The following is a 20,971-nucleotide window of genomic DNA, read 5'->3' as shown; positions in this document are numbered from 1 at the left end:
CAGAGCAAGATTATTTAACACTTTATAAACCCTTAGTAATATTTTAAAGTCAATTCTGAATGACACAGGAAACCACTATAACTGGTGAGATGTGCTCAGATTTTCTTTTTCTAGTTATGATTTTGGCGATTGCAACCAATTGATGTCTTTCTTAGGCACTACTGTTAGGAGTGCATTACATTAATCTTGTCGACTAAAAACAAAAGTGTGAATGAATTTTTCAGTGTCTTGTAAAGTAAATAGAGGTCTAACTTTTTCTATATTCCTTCAGTGAAAATATGCAGTTCTCATAATCTGAGTAATATGTCATTTAAAGAAAGCATTCACTGATGTTTATCATATGGCCAATATTATTTGTTTATGTATAGTTCCACTGTTATTATGGAAATAATTAATCCTCTTCTTGGGTCCAGAGGCAATTCCAGGGACTTGGGGAGCACTAGGCAAAAAACTCCACAAGGCCCTCCAGCTCACCCACCCCAAAGTCCCAACACGGTAAAAATTATTACAATTATTTTAGTGCAAAGTCTAAATTAATAAGGTCAACAGGGTGAATTTACTGCAGTGGGTTGGCACCCTGCCCGGGATTGGTTCCTGCCTTGTGCCCTGTGTTGGCTGGGATAACCCTGTGTTCAGATTCAGCGGGTTGGAAAATGGATGGATGGATGGGTGAATTTAATAAATACAATTTTTTTTATTTTAATCATGTGAAAAACAGATTATGTAAATAAAACACAATAAAAACAGCATCACGGTAAGAAGATCAGGGTTCATGTCCCGGGTCATCCCTGTGTGGAGATTAGTGGAGTTTACATGTCTGCATGGGTTACCTCCAGATACTGCAGTTTCCTCCTACAGTCTAAATACAGTGAATTTCCCATTGGGATTAATAAAGTATCTATCTATCTATCTATCTATCTATCTATCTATCTATCTATCTATCTATCTATCTAAAGACATGCAATTTCAGGTGAATTGGAGATTTTAAATTGGACCTACTGCGTAGTATGTGGGTGTGTCTGTGTTCACGTTGTGATGGACTGGCACCCTGTTCAGCATTTGTTCCTGCCTTTCACCCTATGATAACTTGGTTAGGCTCCAGCAGACCCCTTTAACCTTGTTCAGGACTAAGAGTAGGTTTGAAAATAAATGACTGACTGCCAATAAATACATTTCTGTAGAAAAAAGAAAAACAACAACAAACAATAAAGTATATTTTAAAAATCTAAATAAGTAAAAATAAATAAATAAATAAATGTTGAGTATCTATTCTGGGTCCAAACTATTGACCTGGGTGCCTACAGACTAAATTTTGACTTCTTAGACCCCTGTCTCACTGTTAGCCAATCACCCTAAACTGGTGCTGCTGATTTTGGCAGCATACTCACTACAGTGGGGTCATGAAAGACTGAGGCCAAGACTTAAGTGGCTAAATTGTCTAAACCAGAGAATCTCAGACTCTGTACTAGGGACCCACAGTGGCTGCAGGTTTTTGTTCCAACCAGCTTCTGTTTTTAATTGTACTGCTGGGCTAATTAAATGTACTGTTTTCCCAGATTCTGTGTTTTGGGATCAATATAGAAATTAGAAAAATAATGTTGATAAAAAAAAAACACAAAAAAGATTAACATATACTGAGCAGTTATATGGGAATAATTAATTTTTTTCTTTTTAATAGAGTTTTCATCTTGATTTTCATTCTATTTTTCCAGGTGTTCTAATTGTTTAATTAATCCATTATTAGCTAATTAGTGGATCTGACGCTAAAGTCATTGTATCTTTTCATGATTCAGTGTTGTTTGCCTGGGTGTCTGCTCTGCTCGATTTTAATTGTCATTATTAAAATACAAAGAAGGGAGGAAACTGCACAGAGAAAGGTAGGCCCGGTTCTAGACAAGTACTAGTCTCGAAACCGCCATCGTGCCATTTAATTTCAGCCGCCCCCTCACCCTATAATACCTTCACTCGTTTTCTAAACCAGTGTATTTAAAATTAATTTTTTTTTTCGCAATTTCCTTAATGTCAAAAAAAAATTCTTCGTAGGTAGAAGAAAACTTGACTTACGCATTTAACGAATCGGCGACAAGTTTAATTAATTCATCAGTAAAATTCCGAATATAAAGCGAGTGCCGATTACAGTATAGACTTAATTTTCTTGAAAAAGGCGTCGCCTCATATTCTCGCAAATGCAAAATTTAGCAAAAGTCTATTTCTTCACATCACGCTAAAGTTAAGGAAAAATATTCCAAGTTAATTTATATTAGTACAGTCCCTTCATGCCAAACCGTATTAACTAGATATGTAATACTTTAATATACTTTACCTCCCAATTTACAGGTAAAACGACTTTCAAAATTATATTTAAACTTGCGCTTTTAACAAAAACAAATTGTAGAAACAAACACTGAACACTACAAAAACTTTTGATTGATGTGCTGCGTACTTGAGCTGCCACAATTCACGTGTTGACTTGCCCGATTTTCTTTGAAGCAAGTTACCGACATTCGACGGGAGAAGACGAACCCCGCGCCGAGCCTGCGTTTTGTTGTGTCTATGTTCGGTCGCCTTCGTGCATGCACCCTTTGCACGACCGGCAGAACCGGGCCTGGAGAAAGGGTAACGTTTCAGACTTTCAGAACCCCTGGTCTAAACAATCCGAGTCAATACAATTTTCGGTTTATCTAATCGCTAGAAGGTTTCGAATGCGATCTTCCAAAATTTGCATTTTTCAGACTCTATTAACACGTGCATACTTAATTGAATCAACATTGCAAAAAATGCATGTAAATATCCTTAAATTAAAGTCTGCAATGTGTACTTTTGGAATGGGTCAATGAACAAGACTTTGGAAGGCTTTGGAATGACCTGCCCCTCACAGAGTATAATGGTTCGTGGTGGTTTAACTGGTTATTTTTATTGACTTGCGTCTCTATGATTGATTGTACTGTTTTATTTTAGTGCTCCTTTGTACAGCACTTTGGCGCAACATTTGCTGTTTTAAATGTGCTTTTATAAATAAATCTGATTGGCTGACCTTTAATCACGTCTGAATTGTCAGACAGTCAGTCATTGTCCAACCCGCTATATCCGAATACAGGGGCACGGGGGTCTGCTGGAGCCAATCCCAGCCAACACAGGGCGCTAGGCAGGAACAAATCCCGGGCAGGGCGTCAGTTCACCGCAGGGTACACACACGGGACAACGTGGACCTGAGGGGTAAATTGATCTTTGTCCCAAATATTGGGGGGGGGGGGGAATGCACTGTATAAAGAGTATCTCTGGTCTGTACACGCATTTTAAAAACGCAAAGGTAGATACATGGAGTTCATGAGGAGAAGGCAGCACGAATTACCGGAGCAAATCTTCGCTCCCTTCCAGTTTGCAGTCAGCCCGCTTACCAATGAGCGCGCATACGCACGCACGCGCTCTCGCTCGCTGAGTCGCTTTCCGCACAGTTTGATGCAAAAGGGCCGCCGTACATTCAAACTCGCTCTTCCTGTAAGTGAGGCGAGCTATTGTGTGCCGTGGATGCCAAGAGTTTAGTTTGTTTTAACACAACCAAAAGCCAGAAGATGCAGGGGTGATATATGGGAAATACTGGTAATGCTTATCCACAATGATTTTTTTTATTTCAGAAAAAATGATAATTCAGAACACTGCTGCTATTCGTTAGGCCGCTAAGCTTGGGCTTTGCCAGACTAACGGCACCCGAGGCTGAAGCAGTTTTTCGCGGCTTGATAGCGTAGGCGTTTCCTCACACCGTCCATTGAAGCCACGGTTATTCATTGACCCGTTCGTTCCTTACCATTTTAATGCTGGTGTCCCGGGGAAATTAAAAGTTTCACTGTATTGATTTCCAGCTTTAGCACATTATAGTTTTACTCGACCCGGCGACTCTTACAGTTACTGCTTTATAGTAAGTTAAGGGGGAAAATGCAAAAGCAAACACATTCAACCGTGCCACGTGTAATTAAAAAAAATTCGTGGTGTATAATTCTTTTTGTTGTGATCATACAAAGTGAACGAATTCATCGTGAATAGTTTAGTGTATGGAATGTATTTTTAAAGACATGCAATTTTCACAATTGTTTAAAGTATTTTGATTCATAATTGGTATTTTTTAACCTTGCCTACTTTTTATTATGTACGTAATTATCTCAATATGAAGCAACCTCTATATTTTAATCGTACATCTTCAAAATCTCACAGTATTTGAATAATTTGCTAAAATGCTAATAGTGATACAGTAGTTTTGATTTTTTTAACCTCCAATTCTTGTCTTGGTGCAGATCATCTTCTCCTTGTTTATTTAAGTGTAGGTGGCACAGTGGTTAGTGTTGTAGCCTCAAACCTGCAGGGGTCTCTGCTCAAGTCACAAGTTGACCACTGTGTTTGTGTCTGCAGGAATTTTGTTTGCATACTTCTAACATCCCTAAAAAAATCATCATACCTTAAAATGTTAGATTAGTTTTTTTATATTTGGAATTATCTCAATTTGAAAGCATCTCAATCTTTTAATCATACATATTCAAGATTTACAAATCACACAGTGTTTGAATAATATGCTAAAATGCTAATAGTGGTATAGTAATTTTGGATTTTTTTAACCTCCGGTTTTGGTCTTGATGCAGATCTTAACCTTGTTAAGTGTAGGTGGCACAGTGGTTAGTGTTGTTGCCTCACACCTCCAGGGGTCTCTGCTCAAGTCACAGGTTGACCACTGGAATTTTTGCATGTGTACTTCTGACATCCCTAAAAGGTGCATCTTAGTTTATCAAGAGCAACAACGACGTTTAATTCTGTAGTACTTTTGTATCTACAAGATGTAACTGAAAGTGCTTTAAAAGATGTCAAAGAAATAGTTACAACAAAAGAAACACAAATTAAAATTAGAGTAATAATAATTAGCAAATCAAATACTAAAATCAATATGCACTTGTATAAAAAAAGATCTATAATTAGTGTAAAGCAGAGTCGTGAAATGTAGTATTTTCCTTTAAGTGTCTAGTGATAAGTTTGATGCTATGGTAAGATGACTGGAAGGACAGAAAAAAATCTCTAGGGGCCGAGATGCTGGATAAAAAAAGAGAGAATCTGCAAGTGTTTTAACAAACCCCCACTGGACATTCTACTTAAGTTGTTTGTCTGTGTGTTTTAGGCTTTGTCCTAGAAGATCTGATGCGGTGGGTCTTGTGGATATTTAGGGTATCTGCTTTCATTCAAGCATCAAAGCAGCTGCACACTGCTTTGACCAGGTGGTGGTTGTGTTTAAAAATTTAGAAGAGATGGCAAAGAAAAGTAGATGGTCTGAATTAGCATATGCCAACTTAATTTAGAGTGTTCATGAGAAATGTATTGATTTACTTCATGAGGTGGAAGTATATAATAAACAAGAATAGTTGTAGCAGAGATTTTAAAATGTGTTCTTCAGTTTAAATGTTTAAAGTCTAAAATATTTTTTGATTGTAATAGATATCTGCCAGTTTTCACCCTGATAGAGGTCCATAGGAGGCCAGATCCCTAGTAAAGGATCAAACATAGCATCAAATTCATAATCACAGACCTTGAAGTCTAAAACGATACTCCACTTGCTTATGTTTGAAATTTGTCGTTTTTTAACCTTCTGGGATTAGCTCTTAGATGACTAAAAGATCCAAATATAAAAAATATGGTCATATTTGTGATCAGCAACCTCAAATAGCATATAACACTCCACATATTACCAATCACCATTTTTATTCAAAATTTATTGAAAAGGATTAACCTTGACTCCTCATGTCTCATTAGGGGGTTAACCCCTGGGGTCGGTTGATGTGGCATGCACAACTTTAAGGCACGCAGTGTGGTGTAGTGGTTAAGGCTTTAGACTTCAAACCCCAAGGTTGTGCATTTAAATTCCATTTCTGACACTGTGTGACCATGAGCAAGTAACTCGAACTGCCTGTTTTCCACTTCGAAAACCAGAAGAAATGTAACCATTTGTATCATAAATGTTGTAAGTTGCCTTGCATAAAGGCGTCCACCAAATAAGTTAATGCAAATGCAAGTCATTCTGATCATTTTTGCTTTAGACACTTGTTGTTTTACTCTTTATCATAAGGGTGTCATTTCCTGCACAAAATAGGGTGAAGCAATTGCTTACAAATTAGGGATTTTTCTGTTCTAAACAGAAGGTAGGAAGTAACCCCAAAAAGCTTGACATCTTTCGTAACTTGACATCAAGACAAGTCAAATGAAATATTATATGTGGGGGAGTTTTGAAGCACCGGACAAAATTAACTGACTTAAAAGCATTTATAAAAACACAAAAAAATCAATACACACTTACATAAAATAGATACATAATTATTAGAAAAGTAGAATCCTTATTTGTAGTATATTTTTTTTAAGTCTTTAAAGATGAGTCAGATGGTACGGTCATAGGGCTGGGTAGGACAGAAAAAAATTAAAACAGTATGTTGGAAAAAAAAAAAAGCAAAATTTGCAGGGGTTCCAAGGCCAAAAGACTGCCAAACCCCCACTGGGAATTTTACCAAACAAATGTATTTAATTCATTCCATCCTAGAAAATTCAATGTAGTGGGTCTCGTGGGTAGTTGGGGTATCTACATTTATTCCAACATCAGGGCAGCTGCACAGTACTTTAATCAGGTGGCGCAAAACATGACCACAGAAAAAAATGGAAACAAAAGCAAAGAAAAGTAGAGATTCCTAGTAAAAAGCTTAATGATTTAAAGTTTAGGTCCGAGTCCATGATTACAGCTGAATGCTTTACTTCCGCCTTGATTTTTAATGCTGAGGGATCAAGTTTACTTCTAAGACCTTCACTATTAGTTTTTTTGTCAAGAACTAAGATTTCTGACTAGCTGAACCTAAAGTGCCCCAGTTTGATTGAATGTGACTGTGCCCTGGGATTCTGTCTACAGTTAGGCGTCTGTTCCCCACAGATCTACTATGGAAAAGCTCGCGCCCAGCCTTCCATTGTCCAGCCCCGCTTTATACTAAGAAGGGTCACAAGGAAGATGGAGTATATATTTATTTGTCTTGCATGTTTGTTATTGTAAATTATAAATGGTGTGCAGTTTTAAAGATGGACAGTCTGTATGAACTATTGGTTTACAGTGAAAATATAAAATCAGTATTTGAATTTAACATATTTTTGAATCTTAATCCCATTGTGTGAATTTGAGGATAAGTATTTTAACTAGAAATTTATTTTTGTCCATGATTTAAGATTAGTAACACAAATTGCCTAAAAATGGTAATACTTATGATTTGAAAAACTACATATCTTTCTTAAGATTTTCCCGGTGCAGTGTAATTGTCAGAATATTGATGGGTTCAGTGCTAGCTTTCAGAAACTGATTTGTTAACACTATCCACGGACAATTTTTTTTTTCTAAAATATACGTATTACCTATCCTTCAATATTGTGTAGCAAGAACTTTTTGAAACACACTCATGTCCTGGAACAATGCAGAATTAACTAGGTGTTAGTTGAAGGACTGTCCATTTTTAGAGGAGAAATGGGTTACACTGGACAGAAAACTGACATTTTGTAATTTCCTGACACATACCAGAAAAACATTAATGCTTTTAAAAATGCACTACATGGTGCCATTTTTTAAATTTTATGATTAGGTTATTTTTTGGTCTCAACCAAATTTTTAGTGATTTATTGATAATTCAAAACCATGGAATGCTAGTTTGACAGTGGATAAGGGTTGGGGGAAACCCAAACTGGCAGCTGGACAGTCCCTGTGTATTGTAGTTCTGAACATACAGGAGTACTGAGAATTAGGAGCCATAAATTCTCTGGGAGCAACCCACCAAAACATGCCTTGGAGGGCTACCTCCTTGATATATCTAGATGGTCGTAAGAGCATAGTACTTAGGAGAGGATGTACTTTGTTTTTTAATGCAGACATAAGCAGCCTGGATTTTTTTTTTTAAGATGTGTCAGAGTAGAGAGTATGCTTATTTCATGGAATTCCAGTGAGTATTGTAACTTAGTAGCCATGGGAATTTGAGTAAAGCTAATTGGCAGGGAGGTGAAAGGGAGGGAGAGTATTTTATGGCAGTGCCAGAAGGTTAAAAAAAAAAAAAAAAAAAAGATGGAAGACACCCTATCTACTTGAGAAGACAGCGTGAAAACACTATAAACAATGCCAGAGGGTTGTATAATTTTGCTTTCTTATTTTCACTTCATACATTCCTGCATTTTTTGTCACTTAAGTTCCTGGAATTTGGAAGGAGATAACGTGGTTGATCCTTTAACCATGCTTGTTTGCTTATTATTATTTAGTAGGAAGCACTATACAGTGTTCAACTTTGCAAGTTTTTTTATGTTCTATATTCACTTGTATTTTTGTTTTATTTCAGGGTACAATGAGTGATATACGCCATTCCCTCCTACGTCGAGATGCTCTCAGTGCTGCAAAAGAGGTTCTTTATCACTTGGATATTTACTTGAGTAGTCAGCTTCAAAATGTCACAGTGCCAGTTGTAGACAAAGGGACGATTGAACTTGTGGATGAATTCATATTTCATGTTCCTAAGGAACGTAGTGTTCAGCCAAAGGTAAAGTTGATTTTCATGTTTAATATAACCTAGCTTCTTTGTAAAGGCCATTTTTGCTAAAATCATAGATCAGAGTTAGAGAGCTAGATTGCAAATCTAATTTGGTTGAGGTTTTCTGAAATGTCAAATCAATAGTAAATGGATGTTGCTAGTTTGAAAATGATACAGATTTCATTATTTTGTGTTGTGCATCTTAAAATTATTTCTTTCATTGGGTATCTTAAACGTTCGTTGGTTTCCTCTTCATATTCCATAACTCTGCATTTTGTCAAGTTCAATTGACCTCTGTAAAAGTAAAGCAGTAGCAGTTTCTCGTTAACTTGGATATGTATCTATCGTTATGTATTCTAAGTATATTGTCAGGGATCTATCATGACTGGATAATATAAATGACAATTTAGCCTTCTGCTCTCCGTATATTAATGTTCCCTTTTTTCGGGGAGGGGGTATTACTTATACCTATGCTAATGACAAGAATTCATCTAATAAGATCTAAGGTCCTGAAACATTGTACTTAACTAGTTCAACTATTATTTTTCCCCCACCTCAAAGAGGTTGAACTCCTTACAGGAACTCCAGTTATTGGAAATAATGTGCAGTTATTTCCAGGAACAGAGCAAAGATGCAGTTCGACAGATCATCTTTTCTACACTGTTTAGCCCCCAGGGGAACAAGTCTGATGACAACAGAATGGCCATGCTTGGCAAACTGGTTTCTATGGCCGTGGCTGTCTGCAGAGTGCCCATTTTAGAATGTGCTGCTTCCTGGTTTCAGGTAATATGGTTTAAGGAAGGAAAGCAGAAAAAAAATATCTAATTTTATTATTTTTAGTTGTAATACATATACCCTCTAAATAAGGTTTTATTATGTTTCATTGTTTGCTTAAGGAATGTATTAAAATCTGTTTCCAGATACTGTACCTATTTACCTGAGAGTGCTTAATCCTTGTTTGTGTAAATTCTCTAGAAGACTTTGATTTTCTTTCACAATTAAAGTAAATGCTGTTATTTATTGTGTATGTATGAATTTTAACATGAATATTTTCTCTCCTTTTAAAGAGAACCCATGCTGTCTATTGTGTGAGACTTGCAAGAGTCTTGGTAGACGATTACTGCAGTCTTGTTCCAGGGTCTGTTCAGACTCTGAAGCAAATAATCAGTGTCAGCTCTAGGTTTTGCTGTCAGTTCATTAGTGCTGTTACTGCACTATACGACTTATCAACAGGTACTGTAAAATTGTGTGACATTATAATGATCCTGCCGATACTAGTATAGTACGAGTTTTATAAAATAGTAACTAATTTGTATTTCTTGAGTCATAGCATTTCACCCAGTTAAGTATTAATTAGGGACAATAGTATGTTTCTTCTTTTAAACACACCAGGACATGATACATGCTTAATGTAAACATAGCAGTCAAATATGCTTCTACTTCCCAAGTTTGATTTTATTTAATTATTTAAATACATTTCCCCAGATAGTTTGTATATGTGCCACTTAGCTATGTCACTTTGTGGAGTTTGCACCATCTACCTTTGTCTCAGTGGATCTTCTGTGAATAGCCAAGTTTTCTTCTACATTTTAAAAGTGGTGTGTTAGTTCAGCCGTTCATATTAAATTAACTTATTATTATTCCTATTTTGTGTGGATGACTGTTTCTTGATATGATTTGGCATACTGTCCAGGGCTGGTTATTGTACAGACAGGTCAAGGCTTCATTTTGCAGCCCTGTAATGGGAAAATTTAATTAAAAAAAGAGTAGTAAGTTATAAATTCAAAATAGTTTTATTATGAAAGTGTCAGGTTATGTAAACATGCAATTATTATTTAATAGTTTGAAAGTACTGCCAATATAGATTAGAACAACACCCCCCCTCCCCCTATTTATGCTATTATCATGATGAAAGCTTTGCACTAAGAGGATTAATATACCATAGTTAACCAGATTAGCATGAGCAATGCCAGATGTTTGTCTCCCTACTTTAACTTGTTTAATATTTTGTTGTAAATAGTTTGAGCACATTTGAACATTTTTATCTGCTTCTTGTAAACATTGTAGAAGTAGAAAATATTGTTAATTCATAAAGAATATGTTTTGATTTCGTAAATATAAGTTAATGGTTTCTCTTCAAACAATTTCTGTTTATCTACAGATGACTTGATCCCTCCGTATGAACTACTGGAGATGGTTGTCACCTGGATTTTTGATGACCCCAGATTAATTCTTGTTACATTTCTTAACACCCCAATAACAGCAAGTCTTCCACTGGGAAGCTTGGAACTAACCCCTTTGCCTGGCCTTGTACGCTGGTGTGTAAAGTCACCGTTGGCTTACAAAAGGAACAGAAAACCCACTCTCACAAATGGCCATGTCCATAAACTCGCAAAAGAATGTGAAGTGGACAGGGATTCACAGCCTCTTTATTCAAAACTCCATCTGAGTGTTCTTCAGGTATTTGTGATGCTCCAGGTACATTTAACGGAAAAGAATATGTATGGTCGCCTTGGACTGCTCATGTTTGATCATGTGGTCCAACTTGTAGAGGAACTTAATAGACTGATTGATGAACTTAATCCTCTCAATGTCACAAAGGAAACTGAACTTTCTTTGGATAGACTTGCACAAGCTTTGCAAGTTTCCATGGCATCAGGAGCCCTGTTATGTACTAGAGGTAGGTTAAACATCCATCCATCCATCCATAATCATTATGTTTTTGGTAAAGGTTTCCATCTGTATGCAAGGAACTAGTAGGAAGACCTCTAGGATGTACATTTTTTAAGTGCTGCCATAGTTTCGGTGTTTGGCCATTATTTACAAACACCAAAAACTATTGTGAGGAAAAAAGTATATTCTTCTGAATGTTTTGGTAATTAAATAGTAACTATTAACAAATAACTTGTTTATACTGTAGTTGTAAGAAACAGTAAATCTTCAGCAATTTGAGTAATCAATTGTTTAAGCAATTATTTTCAGAAAAAGCTGTTGTTGACAAGTTTCCAAATCAGTGATCCTTACGTAAACTACTGGATTGGAAGTGTTATAGTTTTAGGTTGTGTGTCTGTGTTTACACATATCACAACTGAAGTTTGGAGGAAATGTGGGAAAAAGAGCATGTTTCTAATCCTGAGCAATGAAAAGTTTATAAAATTAATTGAATTTATTATTATGGTTTTAATCATTCAAATTCAGAATTTAATTGGTTTGCAGTTCACATAATCTGCTTCTAAAAAAGTGATTGCAAAAATTCCCTTACAATATTCCATATAAAGAATCTGGCCACTTGCTGTTTACTGTATATTTACTATGATAAATGGTAAAAAAAAATGCTGTTCTTTTATAAGGAGACTTTTTTTTTTTTCCTAGGGGGTTGTGTATATAAAATGTATTAAATATAGATCCAGACGTTTCTCAACATCTTAAGTCATTTCTGTTTATAGCATCATTGACAATTTAATATAAAATGATTTTAAAATTTATAAACAGACCAGTTTCCTTTGGTGTAGATTCTTTTATTACTTATGATCCCATTTCTCATTTTGATATGTAAAATATGGTTTTGAAATTGAGTGGTGTGCGTTAAGATAATTTTTTCACATAAATTGATTTGTGGTTTTTGTAATTCTTAAATAACCATAACATGCTGATATTTTATAGCAAAATATTTTATGCCAAGTATCAGGAATGGGAATCGATTCTTATTTTGGTAGTCATTAAATGTGTAGTACATTTGATTATGAAATGTGAAAATGATCTGTATTTCATCTCTGTTGATCGATACTTTAAATTTTTCTTGAAAATTATTGAAAGGGAGTTTGAAGTTTACATAGAATTTATCTTGTAAGACCAAGTGACAAAGAAAGGGAAGTTAATTTCTGGGTAATGATGCAGTTACTGACTTTCTAAATTTGCATGTGTGTGTTCTTTTTTTTTTTTTTTTTTTTGCAATATTAATAATGCATTATTTAATCTTTTTGAGTTTTTCAGTGTATTATGCACCTATTTTCTAGTTTTGTTATTCCATCAGATAGATAGATAGATACTTTATTAATCCGAAGGGGAAATTCACAAATTCATTCATCATTCCATTTTCTGAAGACACTTTTCCCATTATAGCTTTTAAGGGAGTAAAAGCCTATTCCAACAACACTCGGAATAACTCAGAAACCAACCCTAAATGGGATGCTAGTTTGAATTTATATACTGACAAAAAATCTCAAACTGGGTTGAATAAAAGTTTACAATTAAATACAGTATCTCTTTAAGATACCAGATTGCAAAGGACCATCCATGCAGACATAGAAGGAATATGCGAGTTCCTCATAGACTTTGTTTGGATAGAGAATTGAACCCAGGCCTCTATAGCTGTATGGGCATAGCAATAACCATAGTCACAGCCACCTTGCTGCCTTTTTTTTTTATTTTTCTTCATTGGCTGTGCTTTTAAAATGGGATTTAAATTTGGTCATCAGTTTGAAAAAGAATATGAACAGAAAATGTGTTTCATGAAATGTCAAATGTTCTTTTTCATTAGACCATTCAATTTGTTTTTTCTACACTAAAACGTAAACCTACTTTATATCATTAATTCAGCATTGTAGCTTCAATAGTGAACAAGAAAGTATGTTTTAAGGAAAATACAGTGCAGCTCAGTAAGGTGTGCTTATTTTTCTTCTCTTTAAGATTAAGAGGATAGTTATTTTAAGATTACGACACACATTGACCTAATCTTGACATTATAACAGATCTGGGGGTTCAAATCCATCTTCTTAGCCACTTAGGCATTGACCTCACAAATTCAGTTAAAAGTCATGAAAGTTCTTTAAGGCTACCTCGTATCTGTCAAAGTTATGAGGCATTAGCAGGTAGACACACATGGTGTACAATTCCAAGTTGATCCACTAATTGATGACTGGTTTGCAGTTCTATTGGTAGTTAGAGTTATGCCCTATTGAGAAAGTCCTTGCAAGATGGATACACCTTTGTTAAGGTTTTATATAATGTCAAGCTCAAATTATTTTATATATTAGATAGCGGAGAGGCTGTCTGTTAAGGGGCATGAAAACATACAGTACACTGCATTATATATTCTGTTTTTCTTTTTTTTTTGCTCTACAGAGGATTTGAGATCATTGTGTTCCAGGCTTCCTCATAATAAGTGAGTATGATTAGCTTGCAAGAGTTTTACTTTGACCTTTTTAACTGGTTGCTTGTTTTTTTTTTCACAATTGAGCATTCAATGATACAAACTAAATTGAATTATTTATACATAAGAATTTACATGTCACCTACAGTATCTTCCAATTGATATGACTACACTTGGAAATAAAGTATTAAAAATATGGTGTTTTTTTGTATATTTTGACCCTCAATAATACATTATTAGTTTGTATTAAAATATTTAAATGCATACAAAAACTCTAACTTGAAATTTTGATACCATGGTAATGCCTTCTCATAAACTAAAAGAACATGAAGGATGTAAAAAGTGTAAATTTAAATGAGGAGTGAAACATGATCAATGGAAAGTTGATAGGACAAATGTATCATAGTAAAATATGTTAGAGCCGATTCATGATTTAAAAGAGAGGATAGTATAGAATAATAGTCCATATGCATTTCCATTGCAAATGTTGGTCCCACTGCAGACATTCCAACTTTTAAGTGTTTGATCCATGTTTAATTGAAGTGTTTTGGTTTTTACATTGTTACAGGAAACAAAAATTGGAAAAATTCAAGTTTTTTTCGCAAATGAAATTCATATACCTTAGAGTAATGTACTAGGGCTGCCTCTTCTCTCAAAGTCTTTTTCTTCTGATTAGATATAGAGAATTATCAGTTTTGCTTAGCAGCATCCTAAGCTGAATTCGATTATCACATATCCACATACAGTGGAACCTCGGTTCACGAACGCCTCGGTACACGTACAACTCGGTTTACGACCAAAAAGTTCGCCAAACTTTTGCCTGGGTTCATGATCACACACTTGGTATACGAACAAGCAAGTTTCCCTTTCGGTTTGTGCGCGCTGATGATTTCTGCACATGTTGCATTGTTCTCGGTCAGACGTGAACTGATGAACTGCTGCAATGTAAGAGAGAGAGAGCAGGCAGGCACGTGTGCTGATGAGAGAGAGAGAGAGAGAGAGCAGGCAGGCACGTGTGCTGATGAGAGAGAGAGAGAGAGAGAGCAGGCAGGCACGTGTGCTGATGAGAGAGAGAGAGAGAGCAGGCAGGCACGTGTGCTGATGAGAGAGAGAGAGAGAGCAGGCAGGCACGTGTGCTGATGAGAGAGAGAGAGAGAGCAGGCAGGCACGTGTGCTGACGAGAGAGAGAGAGAGAGCAGGCAGGCACGTGTGCTGATGAGAGAGAGCAGGCAGGCTCGTGTGCTGATGAGAGAGAGCAGGCAGGCTCGTGTGCTGATGAGAGAGAGAGAGAGAGCAGGCAGGCTCGTGTGCTGATGAGAGAGAGAGAGAGAGCAGGCAGGCTCGTGTGCTGATGAGAGAGAGAGAGCAGGCAGGCTCGTGTGCTGATGAGAGAGAGAGAGAGAGAGAGCAGGCAGGCTCGTGTGCTGATGAGAGAGAGCAGGCAGGCTCGTGTGCTGATGAGAGAGAGAGAGAGAGCAGGCAGGCTCGTGTGCTGATGAGAGAGAGAGAGCAGGCAGGCTCGTGTGCTGATGAGAGAGAGAGAGCAGGCAGGCTCGTGGGCTGATGAGAGAGAGAGAGCAGGCAGGCTCGTGTGCTGATGAGAGAGAGAGAGAGAGCAGGCAGGCTCGTGTGCTGATGAGAGAGAGAGAGAGAGCAGGCAGGCTCGTGTGCTGATGAGAGAGAGAGAGAGAGCAGGCAGGCTCGTGTGCTGATGAGAGAGAGAGAGAGAGCAGGCAGGCTCGTGTGCTGATGAGAGAGAGAGAGAGAGCAGGCAGGCTCGTGTGCTGATGAGAGAGAGAGAGAGAGCAGGCAGGCTCGTGTGCTGATGAGAGAGAGAGAGAGAGAGCAGGCAGGCACGTGTGCTGATGAGAGAGAGAGAGAGAGCAGGCAGGCTCGTGTGCTGATGAGAGAGAGCAGGCAGGCTCGTGTGCTGATGAGAGAGAGAGAGAGAGCAGGCAGGCTCGTGTGCTGATGAGAGAGAGAGAGAGCAGGCAGGCTCGTGTGCTGATGAGAGAGAGAGAGAGAGCAGGCAGGCACGTGTGCTGATGAGAGAGAGAGAGCAGGCAGGCTCGTGTGCTGATGAGAGAGAGCAGGCAGGCTCGTGTGCTGATGAGAGAGAGAGAGAGAGCAGGCAGGCTCGTGTGCTGATGAGAGAGAGAGAGAGCAGGCAGGCTCGTGTGCTGATGAGAGAGAGAGAGAGCAGGCAGGCTCGTGTGCTGATGAGAGAGAGAGAGAGAGCAGGCAGGCTCGTGTGCTGATGAGAGAGAGAGAGAGAGCAGGCAGGCTCGTGTGCTGATGAGAGAGAGAGAGAGCAGGCAGGCTCGTGTGCTGATGAGAGAGAGAGAGCAGGCAGGCTCGTGTGCTGATGAGAGAGAGAGAGAGAGAGAGCAGGCAGGCTCGTGTGCTGATGAGAGAGAGAGAGAGAGAGCAGGCAGGCTCGTGTGCTGATGAGAGAGAGAGAGAGAGAGCAGGCAGGCTCGCGTGCTGATGAGAGAGAGAGAGAGAGCAGGCAGGCTCGCGTGCTGATGAGAGAGAGAGCAGGCAGGCTCGCGTGCTGGAGAGAGAGAGAGAGAGCGCGTGCAGCTGAGAGCGAGCCTGTACGTGTAGCTGTGCAGGGAGCCTGGGTGTTTGTCAGTGTTGTTCAATGTTTTTACAGTAGTTTACTATTACACTGCATTCTATGGTGTAATTAACTATATTTGTGCTTAAAAATATTTTAAAAAATATATTTACATACAGTTCGTACGCTCTGGAATGGATTAATTGTATTTACATACAATCCTATGGGGGAAATTGCTTCGGTTCACGACCAATTCGGTTTCCGACCAGAGGGTTGGAACGAATTATGGTCGTGAACCGAGGTTCCACTGTATGTTTTAATTGATTCTCGTACATTTGAAGTTAAGTCAGGCTTCAGCAGTGAGAGGGGAAGAAAAGGGGCACATCACCGGATTGTGCTTTTCCCCCAAAATGTTTAATTAGCATGCAATTGTTGTTTTAGTTTTTTTGTGTATAAAAATTTAATAATTTATTGTGAAAACAGCCCATTAATGGTGTAGTAACCCAAAATGGGAATACATTCACATAGGTATTCATTTATTAATAGGTTTTAAATATGAAAAGTTTTTGTTATAATCTGACAGTGCTGTTCTAAACATAAGGGCTGCTCTCACAAGGAATCACCCAGACCTAGGGTTAATTGGGATATTGATTGTACAGTAACTACATTTTTTACTCTGGAGACAGGTGAGATACTTGAAATCTATTTCTACCATTAGAACGGGTTTCATTGGGAACAATTGTCAATACGGTAGTTTAACACTTTTAACTATACAGGCATGATTTCAACTTTAGGTTCAGTCAAATAAAAAAGGAGTAATAAATTGTAATATGTTGTACAGTTGAACCACAATACTTAAATAATATATTGCAAAACATTAAATATCATATTTAATTGCAACCTAATGTATATGTACTACCCGATTAAAAATTGTAGGCTGATATGCAAGCTCTAATTTGTGGTATTTGGTAGTGATTGATGTTTTTAACATTTTATAAGGAGTAATGAATTACCATTAAATCAAATGATGTGAAAGACTGATTCATGATATATGCGGCAAGCTTAATACCTGATACAAAGTGATTTTGTTGTGCTCATAAGATATATGCCAGTGTCTCTGAAGAATTATACCAACTATCTCTTTTTTTTTTTTTTTTTTTTTTTTTCCCCAACAGCCTACTTCAACTGGTTCTGTCTGGTCCTGTCCAACAGCCTCCTCCACATACTGGACTTCCTCCTGGATTTTACCCACATATCCATACTCCTCCATTAGGCTACCCTTCTCGTCCTGCACACACAGCACACTCGACACTCCCTGTACATCCCACTCACAACACACGCACTTCTCTTCCTGTGCAGACCTTCCTACCAGGTATGGCCTTTCCATATAGGCCTATCCGTTAGGAGCACTGAGACATATGGCACTGTAAATTTTCCAGAAGTTTTGGAAGATTTAATTATAAAATGTGTTCATGCAAGCTAACCGCATATTCTTGTCATTTTGTTACTGTAATGGCCTTTGAAGGTAAATAAAAAAACTGTTAATTGCTGCTATTTGTTTTGTTGAAAATACTGAAGAAGGTTACATTTTTTACATTTTTAAAATTTGTATTGTTTAAACTTTCAAAATAATGAACTTTGTGGTATGAATTAGTGCTGTTATACAGCAGGCAAATTTAACAAGTAGTCAAATTATTTTAACCCTTAAACAGTAACATTTAAGGAAGAGAGAGACAAAATCTCAAAGAAACATTCAGTTGATAATGGATGACTGCATAGTTAAATATGTGTGGCTTTTGATGCATCATTTATGATAACAGAGGAAATTTTTAAAATAGTTAAAACCTAGTCTGGTATAAATTAATTTCTCACTGAATGTATGTTGATTCATGAGGAAATGTTTCCACATTGGTCTGACACAGGTGTACATTTGGTAATTTCAAGTTCATTTTATGAGTGGAGACTAAATGTTTTGACAAGAATTCGATATTGAAGCAGGTGAGGTTGGCTTTTAAACTAAAGGTGTTTTGATCGAGGTGTTTTAATGCTATGAGGGTGAAATGTAGTCAACGTTAACAATAACTGTTACGTTTGTATTTGTTATAAGAAATACAAAGAAAGCATTGGTGATCACAGTGTGCATTAAACTGATTAAGGAAATGTGAAGTTTGATACTTTTAAGTCTTTTTTTTTTTTTTCCCTGAGAAGTTTGTTCTCAGGACACTGCAAAAATCATGCATTTAAAAATGAATATTACATTTCTGTAATTGCTGGAAAATTTTCATTTTGCATTCTCAGTGTCTGGCCTCATTTTCATAAAACATCAACCAAAGAATTGCAGTTTGCATTTATTTAGGTTTACAGAACTTTTACTCCTGTAATAAATTTTTATTATAAATATCCATTTGTCTTAGGAAATGAATGTTGTCAGTTGTATGTGTAAAATACTTTAGCAAGGAACTTTTTTCAGATTTTTTTCCCCTTCTCAAATGAAGAGACTGTCTGCATGGGAAAATCCAGTGCTCAGATAATTTATACAGTGCAGAGCTGAATATTGCGGTAATAAATGGCTTCTACATGATGTGCAGATTTTATCACTATTTTTATTCAGCAGATATATTGTATGACAGTGAATAAAATGATCACATATTCCCCTTTTTCTATTTGCCATTTCTGGGGAGATTGTAATAAATTTATATACTAAATATATTGTTGTGCCTTCTTATTTGTTTTATCATTGCTTTATTCCCTTTACAGAAATTGCCATAACATCTTGTTTTAATTGTTCTGGCAGCTAGGGTGCAGTTTATTACAGATGCTGCCACAATTTGTCATCTTTCCTTTGATATCTTCTTATTCAGTAGGTATTAAGAAATGTACATAAGTTTTTAAGGTGGTCTGAATCGGCTTTTCTAGCAAGGCCTTGTTTCTGATTGGATACAAAAAAAACAAAAACAAACGGTGATCTCAAATTGCAAAGCCTTGTCTATTAGTGCAATTACATTATATTTCTCACAGCTGTGAAATTAATAGAATTAAACCTATACTGTATCATTTTTACAAGATGAATGACAATTGTATTGTAACTATTGACTTTATTCTAATAAATTAACTTAATTCCATTATACAGAAGAATATTGAAAAACATCATTTAAATTCCAAAAACTGTAAATGTAACAGCATTTTAGCTATAGTTGATTTAACAAAATGAACACATCCATAGTCCAGTGACATTTTTTTTGTTCTTGGTATGTGGCACTTTACCATTTTTAGTTGTACTTTCCAAACAAGCAGCTGTATCATATTAGTCAACCTCCATGTAACAAACCGTTTTCAAACCCATTTACTAATGTCAGAATTGCTGGGAAATGGCAAGTTCTTTATACTGCAGATAACAATGAATCTGAGATAATATAAATAAAATAGAAGTAAAATTTACACTTTGGCTTCATTGGAGAGCTTTGGTAGTACTTGCAATTTAGAACATTTTAGATTTTACAGAGTTACTCTGTAATATGTTTAAGTTGGTGTCCCTTTTTACCCATATGGGGTTTGCTTTTTATCTTGCAGCTGTGTGCTTTCTCTTCAAGCGGAGCTTCTAGCTGGTAAAGCGAGCTGCCCACCTCCGTTTAAATTCAACTCCCTCAATGTATTGCATATGAAGACCTCTGACAGGTGGTTTATTTTTTTTATTTTAAACCTAGGTGCTTTTATGAGCTCTTCACTTGTGGTGACCGATTTTGTAACCTTTTCATTTAGATATCGGTCAGCGAATCTGAGAGAATATTAATACAATCATAAAATAGAAATAAAATTTACATTTCAGCTTCATTAGATAACTTTGGAAGGACTTGCAATTTGGAACATTTTAGTATTAACAGAGTTACTCTGTAATATGTTTAATTTGGTATCCCTTTTGTTTAATCTGGAATCCCTTTTTACCCATATGGGGTTTGCTTTTTATCTTACTGCTGTGTGCTTTCTTCTGTTGTCTTGTTTTTTTGTTATATATTGTATATTAATACTTCTTGTATATAAGGGTAACCTAATTCTGTCTTTTATTTTTAAATCCTGTAGAATTATGCATGTTGGCATGTCATTTATTTCAAAACAAGTGGCTTTTAAAGACTGAGTCAATTTAAAAAGAAAAGTCTGAAAAAATCGATTCATCCATTTTCTGACCCACTTATCAGACAACAAAGCCATGTGTTGTATAAGTTAATGCGCATTGCTTATTTTGGCAAATAAGCATGTTAATTAAACATACATTTTTTTATTTGTAAGTATGCATCTCACTCATCTGCATACCAGTTAGCTATTTAGTAGCTAATTCCTGCATTACTCCTGTTTATTATATCTGTGAGCACTCCTATGACATTTCCCCATGATAAAATGTTGCATCCTGGATACTGCAGGCAAATTTTAATAATAGTTCTTCTGATTACAGTTTTTTCATTATTTGAAGGTTCTTGGTATGCAACTCTCTCTATAATTATGTTCTCAGCTTTGTAAATTTTTTAATGTAAATCAGGTGTTACGTTTTGCATCTGTCTGTCTTTTTCTTGGACCCACGTAAACCATTTCAGGGTAATTGGGAAGCTTAATCAACGCTATAATTATCGGTCAAAATGGACAAACCATGGACATGGTGCTCTGTGACCCTCAGCCAAAACTGTATGTTAGGGTGAT

The 20,971-nt window shown here is 36.6% G+C and overlaps 1 protein-coding gene across 3 annotated transcripts; it reads left to right on the top strand.

Moving 5' to 3' along the window:
• The first annotated feature begins 1,825 nt into the window (after window positions 1–1,825).
• ints15 (integrator complex subunit 15) lies at window positions 1,826–18,987 on the top strand. 3 transcript variants are annotated; one of them, XM_051933434.1, is made up of 7 exons: window positions 1,826–1,877; window positions 8,382–8,579; window positions 9,132–9,353; window positions 9,638–9,803; window positions 10,732–11,250; window positions 13,695–13,734; window positions 17,458–18,987. In XM_051933434.1, the coding sequence occupies exons 2-7, from the start codon at window positions 8,388–8,390 to the stop codon at window positions 17,684–17,686; spliced, it is 1,368 nt and encodes a 455-aa protein (XP_051789394.1). In that variant the 5' UTR covers window positions 1,826–1,877; window positions 8,382–8,387; the 3' UTR covers window positions 17,687–18,987. The 3 variants fall into 3 exon arrangements, with proteins under 3 accessions (XP_051789394.1, XP_028670197.1, XP_028670196.2); XM_028814364.2 differs by lacking the exon at window positions 1,826–1,877 and adding an exon at window positions 3,437–3,600; XM_028814363.2 differs by lacking the exon at window positions 1,826–1,877 and adding an exon at window positions 3,476–3,498.
• The last annotated feature ends 1,984 nt before the right edge of the window (window positions 18,988–20,971 follow it).

This window comes from Erpetoichthys calabaricus, chromosome 11 (genome assembly GCF_900747795.2).
Source record: "Erpetoichthys calabaricus chromosome 11, fErpCal1.3, whole genome shotgun sequence".
NCBI lineage: Eukaryota > Metazoa > Chordata > Cladistia > Polypteriformes > Polypteridae > Erpetoichthys > Erpetoichthys calabaricus.
The sequence above is the reverse complement of the archived record's forward strand: the minus strand, read 5'-3'. Positions and strand labels throughout refer to the sequence as shown.